The sequence below is a fragment of the Coniophora puteana genome, assembly GCF_000271625.1.
Source record: "Coniophora puteana RWD-64-598 SS2 unplaced genomic scaffold CONPUscaffold_3, whole genome shotgun sequence".
Lineage (NCBI taxonomy): Eukaryota > Fungi > Basidiomycota > Agaricomycetes > Boletales > Coniophoraceae > Coniophora > Coniophora puteana.
Window position 1 is genome coordinate 2,451,887 of NW_006913055.1, and position 15,517 is coordinate 2,467,403.

The 15,517-nt window shown below is 55.9% G+C and overlaps 6 protein-coding genes across 6 annotated transcripts; 4 read left to right on the forward strand and 2 right to left on the reverse strand.

The window, feature by feature from the left end:
- The first annotated feature begins 392 nt into the window (after nt 1–392).
- CONPUDRAFT_120204 (uncharacterized protein) lies at nt 393–4,100 on the forward strand. Its single transcript, XM_007767894.1, has 19 exons — nt 393–459; nt 516–527; nt 770–1,036; nt 1,086–1,147; nt 1,214–1,341; nt 1,401–1,482; nt 1,551–1,636; nt 1,700–1,760; nt 1,814–1,876; nt 1,954–2,000; nt 2,102–2,164; nt 2,338–2,362; nt 2,443–2,456; nt 2,715–2,915; nt 3,011–3,110; nt 3,167–3,212; nt 3,416–3,452; nt 3,580–3,600; nt 3,705–4,100. Exons 1-19 carry the CDS (start codon nt 440–442, stop codon nt 3,729–3,731), a joined length of 1,362 nt encoding a protein of 453 aa, XP_007766084.1. The 5' UTR covers nt 393–439; the 3' UTR covers nt 3,732–4,100.
- A 152-nt stretch (nt 4,101–4,252) lies between these two features.
- On the reverse strand, nt 4,253–6,113 carry CONPUDRAFT_71158 (Metallo-dependent phosphatase; the record flags this gene model as incomplete). The annotated part of the gene is made up of 4 exons (XM_007767249.1): nt 4,253–4,450; nt 4,555–5,656; nt 5,731–5,911; nt 5,969–6,113. 4 exons carry the CDS (start codon nt 6,111–6,113, stop codon nt 4,253–4,255), a joined length of 1,626 nt encoding a protein of 541 aa, XP_007765439.1.
- A 202-nt stretch (nt 6,114–6,315) lies between these two features.
- On the reverse strand, nt 6,316–7,257 carry CONPUDRAFT_142687 (uncharacterized protein; the record flags this gene model as incomplete). The annotated part of the gene is made up of 4 exons (XM_007767895.1): nt 6,316–6,803; nt 6,856–7,005; nt 7,067–7,090; nt 7,153–7,257. The coding sequence occupies 4 exons, from the start codon at nt 7,255–7,257 to the stop codon at nt 6,447–6,449; spliced, it is 636 nt and encodes a 211-aa protein (XP_007766085.1). The 3' UTR covers nt 6,316–6,446.
- A 238-nt stretch (nt 7,258–7,495) lies between these two features.
- Nucleotides 7,496–9,788, forward strand: CONPUDRAFT_100410 (PLP-dependent transferase). Its single transcript, XM_007767896.1, has 7 exons — nt 7,496–7,653; nt 7,734–7,979; nt 8,084–8,544; nt 8,684–8,846; nt 8,917–8,961; nt 9,062–9,387; nt 9,552–9,788. Exons 1-7 carry the CDS (start codon nt 7,503–7,505, stop codon nt 9,648–9,650), a joined length of 1,491 nt encoding a protein of 496 aa, XP_007766086.1. The 5' UTR covers nt 7,496–7,502; the 3' UTR covers nt 9,651–9,788.
- Nucleotides 9,789–10,563: 775 nt separating this feature from the next.
- CONPUDRAFT_163520 (cytochrome P450) lies at nt 10,564–12,707 on the forward strand (the record flags this gene model as incomplete). Its single annotated transcript, XM_007767897.1, has 11 exons — nt 10,564–10,772; nt 10,833–10,962; nt 11,016–11,207; nt 11,255–11,406; nt 11,455–11,570; nt 11,641–11,755; nt 11,812–11,825; nt 11,885–12,074; nt 12,143–12,199; nt 12,251–12,275; nt 12,326–12,707. The coding sequence occupies exons 1-11, from the start codon at nt 10,574–10,576 to the stop codon at nt 12,705–12,707; spliced, it is 1,572 nt and encodes a 523-aa protein (XP_007766087.1). The 5' UTR covers nt 10,564–10,573.
- Nucleotides 12,708–13,314: 607 nt separating this feature from the next.
- CONPUDRAFT_163521 (uncharacterized protein) lies at nt 13,315–15,481 on the forward strand (the record flags this gene model as incomplete). Its single annotated transcript, XM_007767898.1, has 6 exons — nt 13,315–13,352; nt 13,411–13,801; nt 13,859–14,036; nt 14,090–14,581; nt 14,635–14,749; nt 14,812–15,481. The coding sequence occupies 6 exons, from the start codon at nt 13,315–13,317 to the stop codon at nt 15,245–15,247; spliced, it is 1,650 nt and encodes a 549-aa protein (XP_007766088.1). The 3' UTR covers nt 15,248–15,481.
- Nucleotides 15,482–15,517: the final 36 nt, after the last annotated feature.

The following is a 15,517-nucleotide window of genomic DNA, read 5'->3' on the forward strand; positions in this document are numbered from 1 at the left end:
TTCGTGCTTTCGCTGTGGTGATTGAGTTGGATGAAAACAAGATGAAAGAGGGAAATGAAGAGTGGCTGCGATTAGTGTTGCCGCATTTGGCGAACTGGCTGGAACCAAGCCAAAGAAACTTGTGCTTGCACTTGTCATCAGTCCAGATAACACACCTCGTCGCTGCGTAGAGACTAAAAACCGCGAAGATTAACACTTGCTTGGTCGGTATTGTGGCAAGAAAGTGTGTTTCAAGGAGTCGGTTTGAGCTGGTTTCTCGAACCGCGGCAACACTAGCTGCGATGACCCCGGGCATCGCGGAGCGCGGGGCCGAACCGTCATTGAGTGGCTGTGTTGACCGCCAGTGCCCTTGGCAAGTTGAAGCCAAGCTCCTGTGTTTCTCCCCATCGTCCACATCCAACTACCTCTTGTAAACTCTCTGAAAGCGACAGCTGCAACAATGTGGGGAGGAAATTCTGGGTGAGCTTTTACGGCATCATATCTTCATCGTCACTCGTATTGATCTTATGCGACAGAATGCCCACTCCGTGAGTTATTGCCATGTTGCGCAGTCGTGTACCCTCGTTGCTCGCTTCACATCGAGCTATTTATCTCCCGCTTCGCTATCCATGAGGTCACCGTTTGGCTCTGTAGCCCTCTGACCGTTCTGCGATCCCCTGTGCACTCAGAGGTGGGCGAACTCCCACTCTTTAGCTGTTGTGGGGACGCCACCTCCGCGTTTCTCATCGGTTTCGTGAGTTCATAGACGAGCGTTACTGACTATATGCAGGAACCATCACCACCACCACCATAACCATAACCAACAGCAAAGCCGCGGCTATCCCGGAAACTATGCACCTCCCCCTGGTCCACCTGGTGGCGGGTACGCACCTCCCCAAGGTCCCCCCGGCGGCGGATATGGCGGGTACGCTCCTCCTCCTGGCCCTCCAGGCGGAGTATATGCGCCCCCACCAGGCCCTCCTGGCGGTGGGTATGGCGGCTATCCCCCTCCTCAAGGCCCTCCAGGCGGGTATGGACCGCCTCCTGGCGCACCTCCGTACGTCATCTCTGTCTTCCGGCTGTAGCATTTGCTTACCTCTATCTAGCGGTGGATACGGAGGCGGATACGGGGGCGCTTATGAGGGAGGTGGAGGCTATGCACCGCCCTGTACGTCTCGTAACGTGCTCATAAGCGCCCGAACGCGAAGCTGATGCTTGTGACGCGTCAATTCAGCGGGTCCCCCACCCATGCCACCGAACCAGCAGCAGCACTATGGTCCACAGATGCAGGGCCAGGCTGGTCAGCAGCAGCAGCCGTTCTTCAAGTACTCGCAGTGCAATGGACGCAAGAAGGCCCTTTGCGTACGCCAAGCCCCTATCTATTGTGACCCCCCAGCTAATTCACAGGACATCGCACTTAGATCGGCATCAACTACGTTGGACAGCGAAACGAGCTCGCCGGATGCATCAACGATGCGCGTAACATTCAGGGCTTCCTCATCAGTGCGTTTTCCTACTCTGGCTTGCTTTCCTCGTTTGAACACATCTAATGTATCATTTCGTGTCAACAGGCCAGTTCGGGTACAAATCGGATGACATTGTGATGCTCACAGACGACCAGCGAGACCCACGTGGTCAACCGACTAGGGACAACATTGTGCGTGTAGCTGCCACCGCGATGAGCTAAAATACAGCACCGCTCACGCCAGGATGATGTCAGATTCGGGCCATGCAGTGGCTCGTCAACAGTGCCTCGGAGAACGACTCTTTGTTCTTCCATTGTACGTGGTTTGTCACGGCATAGTGTGACACTTCACTAAGTCTACCTCGTCAGATTCCGGCCATGGTGGTCAGACCAAGGATCTCGACGGCGATGAAGACGACGGATACGATGAAGGTATGGCGCGTCTCATTGTATAGAAGAAACTCGGCACGATTCTGATAACGCCCTTGTTTGCCTTTTCTGCGCTCCAGTGATCTACCCGGTCGACTTTGACAACGCTGGCCACATTGTCGACGACGTAGGTCCCGCATCATCTTTTGCATCATCTCTGAGTTTTGCATGCTGACGCGTACACACATCCACTTTTTCAATTCTATTTTTGTTTCTTGACCCACGTAGGACATGCACGCCATCATGGTGCGCCCGCTTCCTCCTGGATGCCGTCTGACGGCGATCTTCGACGTATGTGCCTTGATCTACACCTGGTCAATCGCGCTGACGGGTGGCCGTCCTTCCTCTCCTCTTCTCCATGCCTTGCCTCCTGAAACGTGCTCAACCTCCTGACTTTCATTTCCCGCTCGATTGGCTCCTCGTATACGCATACGCACCTAACCTCACGCCTACCCTGAGAACAGTCTTGCCACTCGGGTTCGGCTCTCGGTACGATCAGTGTTTTTCTCGCTCCTTTGCTCGCGTTTCGTGTAGGCGCTAACGGATCACATCACCTCGTGGACCGACAGATCTCCCATACGTCGTGCGTTCCTCTTCGTCGTTTGTTCTATATTCTGCGTGCTCATCCCCAGTCATGTCCGCACGTATCCTATCGCGATGAACCCCTCGTTTCTCGATGCATGCCATCCTCCCACCCCACTCGGCGTCCGCACCGCTCCTCCGGCTCGCTCGCACGCTACCCTCACGCTCTGCATGCATCCTCACATCTCGGCACCGTATCACATGCCCCATACTCCACTGCGCTTTGCCCGTATCCCGTGAACCACGCACACGCACGCAGTACTCGACCGAAGGCAAGATCAAGGAGCCCAACCTCGCCGCCGAGGCCGGACAGGGCCTGCTGTCCGCCGTGTCGAGCTACGCGCGGGGCGACATGGGCGGCGTGTTCAAGTCCGTTACCGGCCTCGTGAAGACGGCGACGGGTAACCAGCAGAAGGCGGAGAAGTACGCGCGGGCGACGAGGACGAGTCCGGCTGACGCTGTACGTAGAGCGCCCTTTTTCTCTCCTCCACTTTGAGGGTGTGCTTTGCTTGCGAGTACTGGAGGGGCTGATGTTTCCTGTTTCGCCGTGCGCAGATCTCGTGGAGCGGGTGCAAGGATTCGCAGACGAGCGCGGATACGCAGGAGGCCGGGCGCGCGACGGGCGCGATGAGTTATGCGTTTATCGCTGCGCTCAGTACGTTCTGTTTGCCTGTGTTCGGTCAGAGAATGGTGTACTGACGCCAGCGGCAGGCCAGAACCCGCAGCAGAGCTACATTCAGCTGCTCAACAGCATCCGGTGAGTACCTCCTGCCTTCAGGCTGCAGCTTCGAGTCTAGAATCGGATCCGCGACGATGCATTCGATGCGGATCGTCGCGGACCGCCGTGGACCTACTTATCGGGGTTCGCGGCGACGGAACTGATAGCTAGCACTGAACATGGACTCGGACACGATGGCACGATGATGGCCGATCGCTGATACCGCGTCTTCTCTTCACCAGGGACATCTTGAGAGCCAAGTACAGCCAAAAGCCGCAGGTGCGTCCCGCTCTTACCTCTTACCTCTTACCGTGCTCTCCATCTCCCCGCCGGGGCCCACATGCATCTTTAATTTCCGAGGTTCTGATTCTCTCTCTCCCGTTTGCTGTCCATGTCGCACTTTTAGCTCTCGTGCTCGCATCCCATGGTACGTCCCCAGCGTCTCAATGCACCCGTGACCCCCCGCTCCTTGTGCTGGCCCATGGCATACCTTCTAACTCGCGCGTTCATAAAACTTGTGTGTTATATTAGGACACGAACCTGCTGTTCATCGCGTGAGCGCGAGCGCAAATAGCTCAAGAGCCCAAGAGCCCGAGTGTAGCTTGCCGAGGCTTCGATGGGGGTCTGCCGGTGTCGGAGGATGGATGTTCTACAGTGTAATGTGGTGTTAACGGATGTTCTGGTGGTTCCTATAACTGTGTTTCTGTTTATGTTTCTGTGCATTGTCGTTTCTGTATCACACTGTATCTCTTTATTGTGACGAAAGCCAGCGGACTATATTTATTCGTGTCTGTCTTGAAGTGACGATATCGGTTGGTGATCCGCGTCCGAGTAACATGGACATACGACGGACGATAAACGTTGAACGATGGTCTATTGTCACAGAGTTCTTATAATAATACAACGCACAACGCCCTCTACGAGTACCCCAAAATATCGAGACGAGTTCAAACAACAGCTAAGCTAAGGTAAGGTGCGCAAGGATCCGGCGTGAGCACGGCGCTCTGATAGTATATACACACTAGGAGAATCTACAGCCCGAGCACCGCGATAAAGACTCGGCCATGACGTGATGTGCATCACGATCCGGTGCACTTGACGCTGTAGACACGCGCAAGGCCGTTGTCGCCGTACGGGATCGTGTGTTTCGTGAGGTCGCCGGATTCGTCCTGTGGATCTGGCATGATACCATCGAATGAGGAGGAGGGAGAGGAGGAGGAGAGAGGGTGGAAGGTGTGGTAGTCGAGCACGAGCGCGGAGAGTGTGCCGCCATATGTCTGCAGCCGGAAAGAGAAAGGTGAGCATGCAACAGGAACGCCTCAGAGGCGAGCGAAGAAGAAAGGGCAAGGGGGGAAGGAGGAGGAGGAGAAAGAACACTCACGCAGCCAGAGTCAAGTCCGACCGTCCACCGCCCGATGTCGAGCCCGCGCTTCGAGGCGTGGCCGTAGACGACCGTCGACGGGTAACAGGGCAGAGCCGACTTTTTGCTCGACTTGCCAAAGTCGGCCGCCTCTCTTTGCGCGGTGTCCGCGTCGCCCTCGCGCTCAAACTCGGCCGAACACCGCTCCATAATCCCACACCACACCCCCGCCCACGGCGTGCCCTTGCCGTTCGCGCTCGTCACCTTGCCCTTGCGCGTCACGCCGCGCATGTTCATCACCGCCCACGCGTCGCCGTTCTGCGGCACGTCCGCGAGCAGCGCGTGTTCCTGTGCCGCTCGGATCTTCCTTATCGCCTCTTCCTCCTCCTCGTCGCTGCCGCCATCACCCCCGCCATCGCGCCCACCACCACCACCACCACCATCACCACGGCCATCACCCCCGCCACCCCCGCCACCCCCGCCATCACCGCCGCCCCCGCCAGCAGCAGATGGCCAATGCGACAGCGGCTGCTCGCGGTGCGTCGGCCTGTGCGTCGGATCATACGGCAACAGCCCCGCATGCACCACAAACGTATGCGCCTCTGGCGCGTGCATCACGAGCGGGAGCGCGCGCAGATACGCCGCGTGCTCGGGCCGCAGCGCGCGTGCAGCCTTGTAGTGCCGTCCGAGCAGCGTCCAGTCCTTGTCCTTGTCCTCGGGGATGGTCTGCGCCCACCTCTCCGCGGCCACGCGTTCGCCCGCGCTGCTGCGCAGCCAGCGGCGCACGTCTTTGGCGTGCTCGTCTGTGTCTGGGTCGGGGAACGCTGCGTCGAGGGCCGCGAGGAAGGTGCGGCCTGATATATCCGACACGTTCGACGCCGATGAAGAGGCGTAGGACGACGACGAATAACCAGGCGGCCGCGCGAGCCCGGACACCCACGCGCGCCATGCACGCCAGCCGATGACCTTCTGGTCGTTGTTCCCGCGCACACCGGAGACGTTGTGCGCGCGCATGAAGTCGAGCACGGCGAGCGAGGCGGCTAGGGGCGATTTGGTGATGATGTCGCCGACGTGGAGGAGCGTGTCGGAGGTGGGCGTGTATGCGAGCTTGGAGAGCAGGCGGCTGTGATGGGTGTAAGCACCGAGGGAGAGGTTGGGGTGTTCGCGGGGAATGGGAATGGGAAAGGGGGAACGCACTCGAGGGGCTCCTGTTGGCCGTGGATGTCGCCTACGATGATGACGCGCTTGTGCGTGCTGTCTTTCGAAGGGACTGCCGTTAAAGACGCGTATGCAGCGGAAAGAGGTGGGGAAGACGCACTGGTTGGGAAGTCGTCTTCTCCCAGCGTTCTGAGACGCACATACTGATCAAAGTCAGGGACTGTCCTCCAGACATAGATAAGATCCGTGCGACATAACAAGGCGAGACTCGACTCACGGTCAGGCTTGAGCGAGTTGTCGCCGTGGAATAAGAGTCTGCGGACGCGTGGTCTGCAGCTCGGGAAGAGGAGAAATGTGAGGCAGAGGGCTAGGAGGGCGGAAGCGAGACAGGTGCGTGCATGTCTGGGGAAGGACGGGGGCATGTCACCATGGAGTGACACTGACAGCGGTCGGCAGAGAAGAGGAGAGTTTAAGGAGGATGGCAGTAATTTCACATGGATACGGGTCGTTGGCACTGTCTCACCCATCCTGGACGTCGGGATAGACGCTGCGGACGGCTGGAATAGTGTCGTGGAATGCCAACTTTATCTGTCGTAAAAGCAGCAGTCACTTTGGGTTAGCTTGCTGATGGATGTGAACAGATCGAGCATGCCTCGGACGTCATACCATCTTACCTCCACGGTCTCCATTTATTATAGCTCAGGTATTAATGGTATCCTACCTCGACCTCTAACAATCCACATATTTCCAGACAACTACCTAGAACGTCCATTGATCTCCTTCGCAGGCACATCATACCCTCCGCCGTTTGGCTCCCTGGTGGCATCAACGAGCGCATAATCCGCATTGTCTCGTGAGCCCTTGCCCAGCCACTTCCATGCGTTGTCACGCACGAACGCGTCGAACGACCACAGCTCGCCGACGAGGTCGCCCAGCATTTCGGGCCGCCATACGTACGTCTGCGCGTGCACCGGCTCGCCGAGCTGGTCGCGCGCGGGAAGAGGAGGTGGGTTCGCGGGCACGAGGGTTGCGAGTCCGTTTGTTGAGCCTGCGGAGGCGAGCGCGGTGAGTGGGGTGAGGGTGTAGACTTGTGTTAGGACGCGGTTGTATTCCTGTGAATGTTCGGGTCAGTTTGTGCAAACAGGATATACACTGGGCACTGACGTCGCCTTCGAACACGTCCAACAGACGGATATCGCGCTCCGTCAGGCCTGTCACCATTGTCCCCCGTACGGAGCGCTCCTCCTCGGTAAGCTCGCGCGAGAACATGGACCTGCTGTTCTTATATGGTACGATTCCGGGGTAGTCCGCCCACTACGCATATCCGATAAAGTCTGCTTTAGCTTGCGTACTTGACGCATCTGGGAGCGCTTACGGAGACTTTGTGCCGTGTATAGTCCTACTCATAATACAACAGCGAGAGTGAGCAGGGATGCCACCGGTAAGGGAGGCGACACGCACGAAGAGGATGGCAGGGCAGACTTGGAGATGGGAGCCGTCGTTGCCTATGACACGGCGGAGGATGTCGGGGTGGATGAGGGTGCCATAGAAGAATGCGGATGCCATCTTCGTGGGGTCGAGGGAGAGCGAGAGGCTGTCATGATCCTAAGGTTGGCATTAATTGTATGGTGATAAGATAAGATTGCCCCAGAGGTCGTTATCTCCGACGCTCGGCTACCACTGACCAGCGTCCTCGTGAGCTCCCCATCTGACCCAGACCCAGATCATGCACACACAGTCCTCCCTTCCCTTCTACCTCTTTGATAATACCCCTCCCTCCACACCACGATAACCTCACCTAGAACACGACAATGACCGCCATCGACCTCTCCGCGCGCCACAGACAAGACGCAGACCTCGAGCCCGCCGAGCTCATCAGGTCCGGTAAAACCCCGCCTGCCTTCGGACACGACATGCTCTCCATGTTCATGATCGACCCCAACTACACCGCTTTGAACAACGGTAAGTACTACACGCCCATCTCTGTGCTCTGGCATGCTAACCTGGTGAACCAATCTACTACAATCGATCACCATAACAAGGCGCATACGGCACCCTCCCGCGCCCCGTCCGCGTCGCATGCGACGCGCTCACCGACCGCATCGAGGCGAGCCCGGACCGGTTCATCAAGCTCGACATGGCGGGCATGCTCGCGGACGCGCGGCGGCGCGTCGCGGAGTTTGTGAATGTGGGGCACGACGAGCTCGTGCTCGTCCCGAACACGTCGCATGGCGTCGCGACGGTTTTGCGGAGCTTTGAGTGGGAGGAGGGGGATGTGTTGATTGGAGGTGCGCGTCTACGTCTGCGCTGTCCGGATCTGAATCATGGCTGGCTGGCACTCAAAACCCCTGCTTTCCCCGTGTGAGGCTCGATGCTGACAAGAGGCTGGCAGCGACGACGACGTACGGCTCGATCACGCAGACGCTCAAGTATCTCAGCGACACGCCCCCGCACCCGCGCGTCGAGACGTTTGCGCTGCACTTCCCTACATCGCACGCGCAGATCCTCGCAGACTGGCGCGCCTTTCTCGCGCGCGTCACCGCCGCGCACCCGCTCACCGCCAACGCCAACGCCAACGCCACCGCCAACGCCACCGCCAACGCCAACGCCAACTCCACCGGCAGCCCACCACCCACGCCGACGCAAAAGGGGTACAAACGCGGCCAGCGCAAGATCCTCGCCGTGATCGACGCGCTCGTGTCCAACCCCGGCGCGCTCCTCCCGTGGACGGAGATGGTCGCGGCGTGCGCCGCGCACGGTGTGTGGTCGCTCGTCGATGGGGCGCATTCGCTCGGGCAGGAGGTGGGGCTGGATCTGGGGGGTGTGAGCGCGGGGCCGGATTTTTGGTTGTCGGTGCGTTTTGCCTTCTTTCCTCCCTTCCTCCCTTGCACCCTTGCACCCTTGCCCTAGGCCTAGGCCTATCGCGTTTTCGCGTGTCCGGGTTTTGGCGGGAGACAATGCTCATCATGCGGATGTGCTTTTTGTGGTGTAGAACTGCCACAAGTGGCTCTCGGCGAAGCGGGGGTGCGCGGCGATGTATGTGCCGCGGAGGAACCAGCACGTTGTGCGCTCGCCGATTCCGACGCCGGTCACGTACAAGTCGCCGCTGGACGAGGGGTACGCAGGCCCGCAGGACTTTGCGCTCATGTTTGAATGTGCGTCCGCGTTGCGTGCTCGACGCATACGAAAGCTCTTTATTATGCGCTAACGTGATTTCTTTCGCAGGGACTGGTACGATCGACTATGTGCCCCTCCTGAGCGTCGTCCCGGGTGAGCGCTGTCCTCTCCATCCCCCGCGTTGACAGTACACTGCTTTCTTTCGCCGGCCTGTGACAAACGGACACTCATGCTAACCGCCGTCCTTCCACAGCCCTCGAGTTCCGCCGCTGGCTCGGCGGCGAACAGCGCATCAACGCGTACTGCCGCGCGCTCGCCCTGCGCGGCGGCGCGCTCCTCGCGCACGAGCTCGGCACGTCCGTTCTCCGCTCCACTTCATCGTCCCCAAACGACGCAGAAGACGAGTTCACGCTCAACATGGTGAACGTGGCGCTGCCGATCGACGGGGACATCGCGGACTCGGCGGCGATCACGGGTGTGTTTTTCGACACGATGATTGCGGAGCGCGGGGTGTATGCTGCGCAGTTTCGGCATAATGGGCGGTGGTGGGTGCGGGCGAGCGCGCAGATTTGGAATGAGGTGGGTTTGTTTTGTTTGTTTGTTTGTCTGCTTGTTCTCTTTTCTTTTATTTTCTTCCCTTTTCTTTTCTTTTCTTTTCTTTCTTTTTGTTGTTATTTCCTCAAGTCTCAGCTGCTTTGCGTGCGTCCCTGCTTATCGCGCGGAACTCATCGTTTTGAATGCAGGAATCGGACTTTGTCAAGCTTGCAAGGGCGCTGCAGATCGCGAGCGATAGGGTGCAGAAGCTCGCGGGGCGCGGGGCGCATGTGCGGAATAAGCTGTGAGCGGGGTTTAGATGAGGCTTGTGTTCATGTCGGTCGTACGTCGTGGTTTTCGCTGCTTTACTGTGAATGTGGAATTAGATTAGCTGGAGGAATATCCTGTAAACGTCAGTCAGTTTACTTGTATGACAACTTGGAGGCTCAAGGCGCGAAACCGGTCTAGTGCCAGGATCGGCGAGGATGTGGTGACTATTCTGACGTCAACGTCGGCTTCGAGAAACCTCACCAGCCAGTATGGTTGAATTCAGTTTCTCCGTCCTCTTGGCTGATATCGGCGACTTGGCACTGATCGCTCTTCGTAGTGCTCATACCTGTCGGACGAGGCCAGAAGCTCTCAATTGATGGGCCGGCTTTATCAAGATCAGGGAGGCGGGGCTCATGGCCCAACTGCTGCAATTGCGAGCTACGGAACCTTTGGTTGACATGATGACGGGTACTACAGTACCATCCATTAGCATGGGACCCCGACGCCATCGGTGGTGACTGGCCTGGTCGGACACCTGATTATTTCCTGCTCTGCCCTCGGTTCACGCTTGAGCGCGACTTCAGCCACTGCAATGCAGCCGATGTCGCACACGCTTTTAGGTCCCCACTGTAATGCAGGCGGCGACACATTGGACGTACGGCATGTGCGTGCAGGGTTTAGGTTAAACGCAGCCAGCCGTTTGGCCCCAAATAGTATCTCAAAAAAGGCAAGTTAGTGATGTTGCAGCCAGCCACAATAATGTTGATAATCGGACAGTTTATGAGCCGTGTATGGCTGATAACACCTGTCAAGTTGACAGGCAACGCTGCGTAAACGCCCACTGCCTCTGGTTAGCGTAACGTCAAATTCCATTATTCACCAAAGTGCTCAACATATAAGCAGACTGCGCTTGGTAGGGAATGATGCATGATACCTTCGTGTCTTGATATCGATATCCGCGATGAGCTCGTTGGTGTTCCCAACCGTATCTCTAGCTATTCTGGCTCTGGTTCTCCTCAAATTCACCCAATCGTTTCTTCAGAATCGAGTATCTTTACCATTACCGCCAGGCCCAAGGGGGCTCCCGTTCATTGGGCCTGCTTTCGAAGTTGATGCTGCGAGTCCGTGGATAACGTACGGACGATGGGCATCCAAGTATGGTGAGCTATTCTTATCAATTATGTTTCTGCCTCATGATGGATGTTGCAATCGTGTGTCAGGCGAGATTGTCGGCTGTCGCATGTTCGGCAGGCAAATTGTGATTCTGAACTCTGAAAAGGTCGCAAACGACCTTCTGGAACGTCGCTCGCGCATTTATTCCGACAGGCCTTCGTTTTCCATCCGCTCCCTGTAAGTAACTGATAGCCACGACCTGTGTTATAATTCACTGAGTCTCTCGAAAGGTGCGGATGGGACTTTGAGTTCGCTTTGGACAAGTATGGGAGCGAGTGGCGTCACCTCCGGCGGCTTTTCAAGCAGTCTTTTCGGGAGCAGAAAGTCGCCGACTATCAGTCCACGCAACTTGATTCTGCCCGTGCTCTCTTACTCAACATAGCGTCCCATTCAGAGGACAAAATCTGGGACTTGATATCCTTGTAATTCTGCTTTAGGTTTATCTGCACAAATACTGACTGCTCCATAGATGTTCTACTTCTACTATCTTATCTGTAGTATATGGATACAAGGCAGAAACCCTTGAGGATCCGATGTTTCATATTGGAAAAGAGACTCTTGCGACTGGATTTCCACTCCTCACCACGGGAAAAGCTATGCTCTTCGAGATTCTCCCTTTCAGTAAAACACTTTCCCATTCCACTTACGCACGGCTAACGAATAAACCAGTCAAATACATCCCCGCCTTCCTCCCCGGGGGTTCCATGATGCGTGATGTACATATCGCAAAGCAATGGACGCAGAAGTATGCCAACTATCCGTTCGACTTTACTATGGGCAAGCTGGTACGCTCTTGGGTTATGATCTATTGAGTAAAGCTGCTCATTTTTGACTTGTAACCGGTGGTTGTCGCAGCGATCTCACCCAGCATTTGCGTGTATACTTTCGGATACGATCCAGAACTGTCAGGGAACTGGACAAATTGTTTCGGATGCCATCCTGAAGAAGTTCGCTGCCACGGCGTTTCTAGGTAACTGGAAATTTCTTCTCTGCTGCTAAGAAACTCATTAGTGGATTGCTTCTCAGGTGGTGGCGCAACGGTAAGTTAACGGCTCTCCATATCGTTCGAACCAACGCTGAACAGGGTACCGCCACACAGTCTGCAAGCGTACATCAGTCTTTTATAGTAGCAATGGTGTTGAATCCGAAAGTACAAAAGCGAGCGCAAGCCGAAGTTGCGGAAGTCTGCGGCATAGATAGACTCCCGACTTTTGATGACCGTGCTATGCTCCCTTACATCGATGCTGTGGTTAGGGAAACAATGAGGTGGAATCCGACGGTCACGCTGGGTGAGTGGTAGCGATACTAGCTATTATCCCTCCTTATTCTTTTCTATTCGTACCCGTATGCCTTACAGGTCTAAGCCATGCTGTTACGGAGGATGATGTGTACGATGGATATTTTATCCCTAGAGGTACGAGAAACTTTCTTTTATGTAATACCCACGGATATACCTATAACGCAGGCTCAATCATGATTCCGAACTCGTGGTGCGACCCTTTTTGTATATATCTATGGTTGAATACTCACTGTTTTTCAGGGCTATGTCCCGAGATTCTCGCAAATATCCCGATCCTGAGACGTTCAAACCTGAAAGATTTCTCACGAGTGACGGCGAGCTGAATGATGACGATGTGCGATGGGCCTTTGGCTGGGGTCGGCGCGTTTGTCCCGGCCGTCATCTGGGTAGCGCTGCGCTGTGGATTACCGTGGCTTCTCTGCTGGCTGCTTACAGGTTTGAAACCCCTAAAGACAGGGATGGGATGCCTGTTGATGTGATTCCGAAGTGGACTTATGCGCTTACGAGGTGGGTTGTTTCTGTGGGGTTTCGTTTGAACAGCACTCTCAACCTTGATCCTGTCGTAGAGAGCCAGAACCGTTCCCAGTACGGATCATCTCAAGGTTTGGGGAAGTCAAGTTAAGGAGCATGATAGAAAAGATCAAAAAAATCTGAAGTTTTCTTGCGCTTATGCAAATGTGTAGACGGTTATTCGGCTGGCAGCGGCGTCTGAGAGTTGATTCTTGTTTTTAGCTGATAATAAAATTTAAAGAAACACAAGTGTACTTATTATGTTTGGGTATGTTCGCGTAACGAAGAAACCAGAAAACTTCGTGCTCAGCGACTGAGCTATCACCGCTCAGGCGTAGTCTCTTGCAAAAGGTACCCGCCGTCTCCGGTCCAGTGCACCCCGCATTAGTGACCCCGGAACCCGAAGCGTGAGGTGTACGAAGTTTCAGACCGTGAGAAAAGAAGACTTAACAGCTCTCGGCTAGATTTCGCGACTTTGTCTCTTGACTCAACATCCCAATAACCTCTCCAGCGACCCACAGCGCCCATCGGCATACAACTCAGCTCGGGATGTCATCTTGTGGAAACCCGGCGGTAGAAGGAGAGACCCTCATGCCTCGTACGTCCCTATCCGTCAATTCATCGACCACATAATGATCTCACCCACCTATCGTACATCTGTAGGACGTATGAAGTTCGCCGGCCGTTCTGCAAAAACATGCATTAGATGCAAATCCAACATGGGTAACATTGTCATCCGCCACGCCGTATATTGCAAGTGAGCGAAGCCCTCTCTTTTTACGTTGACTACCGCCCTCAACGCACATTGCATGCAGAGACTGCTTCTCCCCATCCATCCTCACCAAATTCCGCAAAGCCCTCGAATCAACGATCAACGCACTCGGAACCGCGTCCTCCAAGAACCAGTTCAAAGCCGAGGGCGGCGTGCTCGTCGCCCTCTCTGGTGGACTGGGATCGACCGTGCTTCTATCTGTCCTTGACGACCTCTACGTCTCGCGCACGCGCAAGAAGCCCGAGCGGCCCAAGGCTAAGAACAAGGACAAGGACGCTATCAGCGAACCGCTGAAAGCGAATGGGAAGGGAGCGAAGGTCGGGGATAAGGACAGTAATGGGATCGACAAGGGCACGCAGCATCCGCGGCGTGGGCAGGTGTGGCAGGGTACACCTGGGGTGGTGTATATCGAGTGCTGCGGCGCATTTCCGAACGTGAGCTCACTTCAATATATGGACGATGCTTTCCGATGATGGAGCTGATGCCGGCAGATGCTAGATCGAACAGAGGAGCTGCGCGCGTTGATTTCAACTCGGTATCCTGCGTTCGAATTTGTACCTAGACGGCTCGAGGATGCTTTCGATCCTGCATTCTGGAGAGAGGTGCATGGGGACGACGCGCATCGGGTGTTACACCTTGAACTGGCCAAAGATGGGCTACCTGTTCCAGGTACGACACCAAGCTATGTATGCATGGATCATGTACTGACAATTCTTCACCAGAGCTCAAGGTCTCTCCAGCAAGGTCCAGTACTCGCTCACCAAGCCCAGCAGAGGCTCTGCGCGCCTACCTTTCTGCCCTGCCCACGCAGACAGCCGCACAGAGCGCTGTGCAAACACTGATACGTCTCATCGCACTGCACGCTGCACATGCTCGTCGGGCCTCGCATCTCCTATTCGGGACACCACTCACTAGTGTGTCCGTCTCGCTCATCGCGGGGATTGCACAGGGAGACGGGTATGCGGTGCGCGAGGAGTTGTACGAGGAGTGGTTACCGTCTCTGCCTTCTGACCCATCGATTACCCATGAGGCCAGCAGAAACGGCGGAGGTGAAGAACAGTCGATATCAAGGCCAAGAACCGTGAGGCTGGTACGCCCGCTGAGAGACGTGACGATGAAGGAATGCGCGATGTATGCATGGTGGAACAGTGTGGAGATACTTGGGCACCTGCGTCTCGCGAGGGTTGGACAGAGTATATACGGACTCACGAAAGGTATGCTGTCCATTGCTACACGTTGCTATATCCTTAGCCCAACCATCACGAAGACTTCATCATGGGCCTTGAGAAGGACTACCCTTCGACGGTGTCCGCCATCTTCCGCACGCTCGCCAAGGTGGAGCCCAAGGACCAGTCGGTGGACTGGTGTGTCATGTGTCAAAGGTGCCTCCCATATTCGTATAACACTACGGTTGTGGGATGCAATATTAACAAACCCTCTTCAGGCCGATGCCCCACGGGATCCAGCAGTGGAAGAGCCAGATATCGATACGCACGCGCGAGATGCTCGCCGCCGCGAAGACGAACGTGCCGCTCGACGCAGACGTGTCCGACAATGTCTCGCCTGCGTCTGATCCGTCATCGATTACACCATATCTGTGCTATGCGTGCCACACGACGCTTACGAGCCGGGGTGGCGCTGCTTTCCGCAAGAACAACGCACCGGCTCCGTCCGCTGGTTCTGTGCGGCTGCCGGTGTGGGTTCATTCGTCGCTGACACAGTCGCGCGATCCGACGGGTCTGAAGAAGGCTAGCGAGACCAATAGCATGGAGGACGCCTACGAGAATGAGGTTTGGCGCGTTAGACGGGTGGAGCGCGCCGAGATGCGGGAGGGCATCAAGGCCTTTCTACTTGAACACGAGGATGAGGATGATGACTAGCCTACGTGTCAGACGCGTTCCAGGATCGCTAATGCAGGTTCAGCCATATGATTCCGAACTTATGGTGCGATGATTTACTTTAGGTTTACAGCTAATCGGACCCCGTTCCGGAATGGACGACTGGAGGTACGAGGTACTTTTTCTGTGATCTACATAGTAGCTGTGTACTGTACACACTTACTTTTGTTTTATGTCTGGTAAAACACAAACAATGCCACTTCGCGTTGTTCTCAGGCTTGACAGACCAGCCCAGTGAATCATTTTTATTCT